This window comes from Eufriesea mexicana, unplaced genomic scaffold, assembly GCF_001483705.2.
Source record: "Eufriesea mexicana isolate 0111107269 unplaced genomic scaffold, ASM148370v2 scaffold6562, whole genome shotgun sequence".
In the NCBI taxonomy this organism is placed as follows: Eukaryota; Metazoa; Arthropoda; class Insecta; order Hymenoptera; family Apidae; genus Eufriesea; species Eufriesea mexicana.
The window spans coordinates 188554-195469 of record NW_016914423.1 but is presented as its reverse complement, the minus strand read 5'-3'; the positions used below and the strand labels follow the sequence as shown (position 1 = coordinate 195469).

At 27.0% G+C, this 6916-nt stretch overlaps 3 protein-coding genes across 4 annotated transcripts in view; 2 read left to right on the top strand and 1 right to left on the bottom strand.

The window, feature by feature from the left end:
* Positions 1-766: 766 nt before the first annotated feature.
* Gclm (Glutamate-cysteine ligase modifier subunit) lies at positions 767-5744 on the bottom strand. The gene is made up of 7 exons (XM_017906919.1): positions 5649-5744; positions 1863-1955; positions 1657-1719; positions 1465-1582; positions 1192-1391; positions 997-1111; positions 767-912 (listed from the first exon to the last, which is right to left on the bottom strand). Exons 1-7 carry the CDS (start codon positions 5724-5726, stop codon positions 767-769), a joined length of 813 nt encoding a protein of 270 aa, XP_017762408.1. The 5' UTR covers positions 5727-5744.
* LOC108552419 (transmembrane protein 14C) lies at positions 3466-4433 on the top strand. Its single transcript, XM_017906953.1, has 3 exons — positions 3466-3698; positions 3895-4081; positions 4150-4433. The coding sequence occupies exons 1-3, from the start codon at positions 3623-3625 to the stop codon at positions 4226-4228; spliced, it is 342 nt and encodes a 113-aa protein (XP_017762442.1). The 5' UTR covers positions 3466-3622; the 3' UTR covers positions 4229-4433.
* Positions 5745-5746: 2 nt separating the features above from the next.
* Positions 5747-6916, top strand: part of LOC108552418 (ornithine decarboxylase) — a 5782-nt gene continuing 4612 nt past the window's right edge. For both annotated transcript variants that reach the window (XM_017906948.1, XM_017906952.1), the window contains exon 1: positions 5747-5999. The gene's annotated coding sequence lies outside the window, so the exon portion shown is untranslated. The remainder of the gene's footprint in view (positions 6000-6916) is intronic.

The following is a 6916-nucleotide window of genomic DNA, read 5'->3' as shown; positions in this document are numbered from 1 at the left end:
TGTAAGTAAGTAGTGTGAAATATGAGCCATTGTTTTTCCATCTTTTATTGCTGATAGTAGAGCCTGATTGTTGAAATTTATTTCAACAATATTCTGTTGAAATAAGCAGGCACATGCAACAGAAGAAAGATATCGGATTCATGGAATATTACAAGCATAGATCTATTAGATGTCATGTCTATGACATGTCTGTTGGTTTGTAGATCGGCTAGTCATATAACATACAGGGCAGAAATATTTGATATCATGTTAGAGTAGGCTGTTTTCTAACTTGTGTACCAATTTTTTTTCCATTTTGACTATTCTTTTTCGAAATCCAGTGCCGAAAGTGCAAGTGGTTGTCAAAGCGTGCTGCGCAAGTATTCCCGTATCGTTATGTGATATATTATATAGTGATATTAAAAGAAAGGAAATTAAAAATTCAAGGAAATGAGATGAAGATAGGAGAATTAAAAAATACATTACCTTAATTATAATAACCAAAAATTTATTTCTGTAGATGTGTATAGAAAATCCATGTCATACATAAGAAAGATTTTAATATATTAATCCTTACAGAAATTTGTTAACTATGTTAACAATCTTAATAATTTAGTATATGTAACAATATCTTTTTACAAGTACAAATTATATTTATACGATAGGCTAAAACTTATTGTAAGTACTGCAGTTTTGTAAGTACTAACTACATAACTACTATCATAGCGCGAATCGTTCAAATTATTAATTATTAACATTACTTTCTGATTTTATTAAAAATATAATATTATGTTATTTTTTTATTAACATACACTAGATAACCCTTTGAGGATAAGATACCACGACATTTTAAATGAATTTGATATCTTGTAATCCAATATAAACTTGTATGAGCATTAAATATTCCATTTAGGTCTTCTTGATGTAGAATTTCTGTAAGCAACAAACAAATCATGAAAGATAACCTCTTATTTGATTTATTACCATATCTGTGTAAATATGTAAAAATACACTTACGTCCAGGATCATTATGTGTTAATAATTGTACATCATTTTCTTTAGCAAATGTCTGCAAAACTGGTGGTACAACACAACATGTAGCTAAACTAATTTGTACAATATTTGGTTTTATCTGTTTAAATAAATAAATTTAAATAAATATGAAATAGCAACAATGCTATAAAAATACAAATAAAAAGAAAATAATTTTACATTTGCCCATTGAAGTAGGTCAATAAATACATTTGTGTCAACATCACTTAAACCAACACTTGATAATTTGCCAATTTTCACATATTCTTCTACTCCAGTCCATAAATGTTTCAATGATGCTAATAACTCTTCTGAACTTTCCTTACTTGAATAAGCAATTACTAAAGATTCAATTGCATTTATATTTAAAGAATCACAGACTGAAAAAGGTAGTATAACATAATATACTCAGACATGTGTAACTAATAGCAGATTATAATAAATTATAGCTACCTTGATCTATAGCTTCCTTTAATAAATTAACATCAGCTGATGAAATAAATACTTTAACAGTTATCTTAACATCTTCTCTATTAATATCTTTCAATGCATTATCTTCTATACCTTGAATCTGAAAGTGAGTAAATTGCCATTAATAATATACTTTTCAGAAATTTCAAATAATAAATAAAAAACTGATCATACAATTACTGGATTTTCATCTGTCCCCTCATTGTCACGAAGTACAATTTTTAGTGTTTCAATTAGCTGAAAAACAAAAAAATTTTAAATCACGACTATAATGCTTTACTGAGTTTTCAAGGAAACATAACCTCGAGAATTATGATCCTGACTATAATATAGAAAAAATTTAAGTTACAAATTTTGTCATAAAAAATTTAAAAACTGACCTCGTCTGTAGGATTTTGACTTGCTTTTGTTTTTGCCTCATTTAAGGAAAGTATATTTCCCGTTCGTACTAATATATTTTGTGATAACATAGTCTGGAACAAAATGTAAAGAATGTTAGCAAGCACGCTGCAGGTGACTAACTAGAAGTATTACGAAAACTAATGACATAAATTGTAATCAACGATCACTCGCTTGCGATGAGTTTAATCGTAGATGACGTGGCTGACTAAGCAATTTTCAACCTAAAGATAATATCAATAAAATTCCAGCATGAAAGAATTTGTATAGAGGGTGTCCTGTAACTGATGATATAACCAGGAAAAGGCTAGTTCTACAGAAGAAAAATGAGTTAAAAACATGAAACAAATATTTTTCATACGAATCTCTCGTTTTTGAGAAAATTCTCTTTAAATATTTGTCTAGTGCAAATGCATCTAACTATGTTTTAACAGAGCTTGCTGCAAACTAACGTCACTGTTCTCCTATGACAATTTTACGATTATTATATAAGTATTATGCGCATAAATATCGAGCAGTTAGATGGTAAGGACGTTTTACTGTTTGATAAAATATAACAGTAAAGTATGCTAGAAATTGTTTAGAAATTTAAATGGAGGAGCAGAGTTGTGTATTTGACAGAATGGACATTTTTAACAACTGCTAAAGTAACAAGATTAATTATCCGATATAATAAATGCAATTACAAATCTATAATTAAGATCTGTTACATTGAGACATAGTGTATCCATATCAATCAAATATGTAAAATCTATTTTCCCAACAACAAAGCCTCGTATGAAAAGATTATATCTTACATTTCCGACTTACTTTTTCACATAAAATCACTCCTTTTACAATTGTACCATCGATTAAAGGATACCTTGTATATATACATGTTTATAAATTGTTTGCAATGTTTGCATTGTTTGATAAAAATGATTTTTAAATTACCTGCGTCAAGATACACATAGCTATATAGATATAAGTACGTCATTAGTTTTTTCGAATTACATATTACGCAATTGTAAACAGTTACCTGAAATACGTACTTTTTTTATACAATTACTTATTGTATATTGTATACGAGTGTGCGAGTATGCATGTATACGTATATATGCATGTATCTATATGTCATCATGTTAAATTTGTGTTTTACATATGATTATGCAATTATACTTTCATACACCATAGTTACAATTTTTTTTTCTTATATCTAATGTATATTAATTTTTTATATATACATTTTTATAAAAAATAAATTATTTTATGTTTTTTTTAAATTAATTTTCATACTATTTAGGATTTTTTCCATATTGATTAAAAATTTTGGTATATATGTACATATATTGAGTTTACATATTTAATACTCATTAATATGTAGTTTCTGTCATTTTTAAATGCAGAAAATTTATAATCTGGTTCACGAAATAAATTAAATGGTGCTTTAAATTTTAATAATAATACTTTCATTATAAAATAATTGGTCATGTTCACAAACAGACTTAAATCAAGTAACATGATTGACATAGATACAGTATTTTATTGGTATATATACCTCCATTTAGTATCAATGAAGTATTGAATTGCAATAGATAGCGCAACAATCGTTGTAATAGAAAAATTAAAAAAACCCTCTATACAACTGATGCACCACGATTACAACTGTGATGTGCAACTTGCTAATGGCTAGTCAAGTAAGAAAGAAGTACTTCAAAAAGTAAATCAATTAATAATAAAATTATAATCTTACGATAAAAATATGCCTGCTGACATATTTGGATATGTATATGCCGCTACAATAGCAGCTGGTGGCGTACTTGGTTATGTAAAAGCGCGTAAGTTTATATTATAAAAAGTTACTTCTTTTCCTAGTAAATAAATTTGGTTATTAGACGAATATTACAAACAAATTTCAGTTTTCCAATTGTTAATCAACTGGTTTTGATATTTATTCTTTTGGTCATCATTTTTATTTCTTTCTTTTCTTAATAACTTATTATATTAAGAAAATTAATTCTTAATTTTTTACAGAATCAGTTCCTTCTTTGGGTGCTGGGCTTCTTTTTGGATCTATTTTGGGTTATGGAGCTTATCAAACTTCTCAAGATCCTAAAAATATTGCACTCTCTGTAACAGCAAATATAATTCTTGGTGGCTTTATGGGTTATCGTTATATGAATACTCGGAAAATAATGCCAGCTGGAATTGCTGTACTTAGGTATTATTTTATCTAATAGTATAATAATAAAATAATATTATAATTGTAATGAAATTAAATTTTTTTAGTGGAATTGCACTGGTAAGATTATGTGTCAGGTCCTTCATTGCAAATGATTTACTAGTTAGAGAGACTAAGAACACATAAATAAACATTATTTTTTGATAATTCTCCAATTTTATTAATTTTATTGTTTATGGTATATAAAATGTGCATATACATAGCATGAGTAACCTCTGTCATGTAATAGTTGAACAAGAGTAATAGTAAACTTATCAAAAAAAGAAGATATAATTAGCTACAATGGTTGGACATTTAAGTAATAATGTCAAGAATCTATGTATTCGATGTATGTATGTATTCCAATGTTCCAAATATTTCCTAAAGAACATAAACAATGTTCTCCTGTAAGAATATGGTCTATAGTGTGATACAGTGTATAATTTAAAGATATTTTTGTTTAAATTTGTTTTAAATATTATTTAATGCTTAAAATTAAAAAAAATTTAATTGCTATGAATGTATATTGTCAAATAAAAGACTAAAGTGGCTATGGGAATTCATATTTTATTCTTGTCTTCATACCTTGTAATAGAAAATAAAGTAGTACTTGTTTTTGAACAAATGTACTTGCTTTGTGGATTGACGTTAGTGGAAGCTACATTTAAAGTTTTACTATTTTTATACACATATTTGTCCACATTATTTAAACAATTAATAAAATACTACACCCATCTGTATCAATAGGTATAACTACCTTTATCAATTTGTGTATGTATTACATACACAAATATTACATACATATTATATACAACAAGGATACTCATTTAACTCTTAAGGTTATTAAAATTTTATTATTACTTGTGATTAATATTATAATTATGATATGATTAATATAACAAAATTAAGTTTGCATATCTATCATCTTTTTCAATTAATTATTATTTTAATTTTACTTTATGTAGCAAAATTTAAAAAGAGTTATACATTTTTTCCCTAAAAAATTTAACATGGAATATTTTATATTTGAAATAACATCAAAAACTAGTTAAATTTTACTGTTATTTAAAGAAGTGCACAAGTTGATGATAATTGATGCTATATTTACAGATACTGGAAAAGTAACAACAATTTATTTATTATTTGAAATCATAAAAAAGTTTAGTTGTATTTCATAACATAAGTCATGACTTTTACTTATTGTGCAAAATATGTTATATTATAAAGTAAAATAGTATAAAAAGGGTTATAAATAAATCTCACGTTAAAAAAAACAAAATTTGGTCATTGGTCTAAAATTACCGAAAGAACTTTTGAAGTCATAATATTTTCAAAAAAGTGTTATGTTATGTAAAGTTTATTCATTTGATAAATTAATTTCAAGACAGTTAAAATAAACAATTTTCAGCTTTAAATATTAATAATTAAATCGTGAATATTTTAACTGCTTTAAACTATTTTCATAATTTTAAATTGAGTAATCGATCGTGTACGATAATCGAGATTTAAAAACTCGAAGTTCGAGTTGCGAAATCGAATATGCTTCGCATTGGATGCATTTACGAACCTTTCCGGGAGCTCTTGCTCGGTGGTGTGTCCGTGGGAGGAAGTTCTGCGGTTTCACCAGGTTCTTCGAGTTTTTCATGAAATTAAATACGATTTTCGAGTTAATCGACTAGCGCGTTGATGTTCTCTCGTAACTTTTAAGCGGTTACGACTGAACAAACGAATGTTCTTTCTCGATACTTTTAACGGGGAATTGGTCGCGAGAGAATTCGACAGGCACTGGTTGCAACACGAACGAAGCTTCAACCTTCATCGATCGATTTGACTGATTTTTGAGATCCAGTCACCGAAAACTTCCATCATTCCGTCAAAAACCGAGTGCCGACCCGCAGGGTGGCGATCATTTGATAAGGTTCGTATGCTAATATATATTAGATTTCATCTTCCCGAATGTATGCATGCAGACTGTCACGTGAAAATTTTAGTTATCGGTGAGTCACAACGTGTCTTGTAAAGTTTATTCAAGCTTCTTGACGTACAATATGTTTAACGACAGATTAAATATTTCTCGATCAAAGAATCATGATTTATTTCACTTTCCTTATAGAACATTTCCTTATTATGCACAATTGTTTCGTATTTTCTTTCATAATCTTCGCATTATCTATTACTCTATATGATTAAGGGTTAATGTTTCTTATCTATCTTGTAAGTGACGTTAATTGATTTGACACCGAATTATTCATTCAGTATAAGTATTACCACAATAATAGAGCTTATTTTGCAAACATTATACCATCTTGCTACTTGCTAACATTATGTTTGCAGAGCAGTCTGTATTTCGATGCTATGTTATCTTCAAGTTGCTACTACCTAACTCGGTCTGATATTTCCTGTACAAACCAGTAAAGTAATAATGAAATGCAAGAATTTAATTCAAATTTTAATGTATCAGTTAAATGATTTTTTATTTAACAATGATAATGTAAGTGTCAATATGTTAACACTTTTTAACTGATCTCTTCGTTTTTAATAACAATAATGATTTGGGAAATACCGTTATATTTTTATTTCGAATAATTTAAACAATATGGTACGTTTCTTAACATATTTTTAATTAGGATGTTTCAAGTTATTTTAATCTTATTTCCTTAGAATTGGTTAATATGAAAATAAAGTGTATATTATTTAATTATCATATTAAATTCGATTATTTAAGCATTTTTAACATAAATTTATTCTAATCTTTTTGGAGATTAAATGTGTAATATATTATAAATTTTTGTATAGAATAATAAAATACACCAATAATTTTTATATAAATAAAAT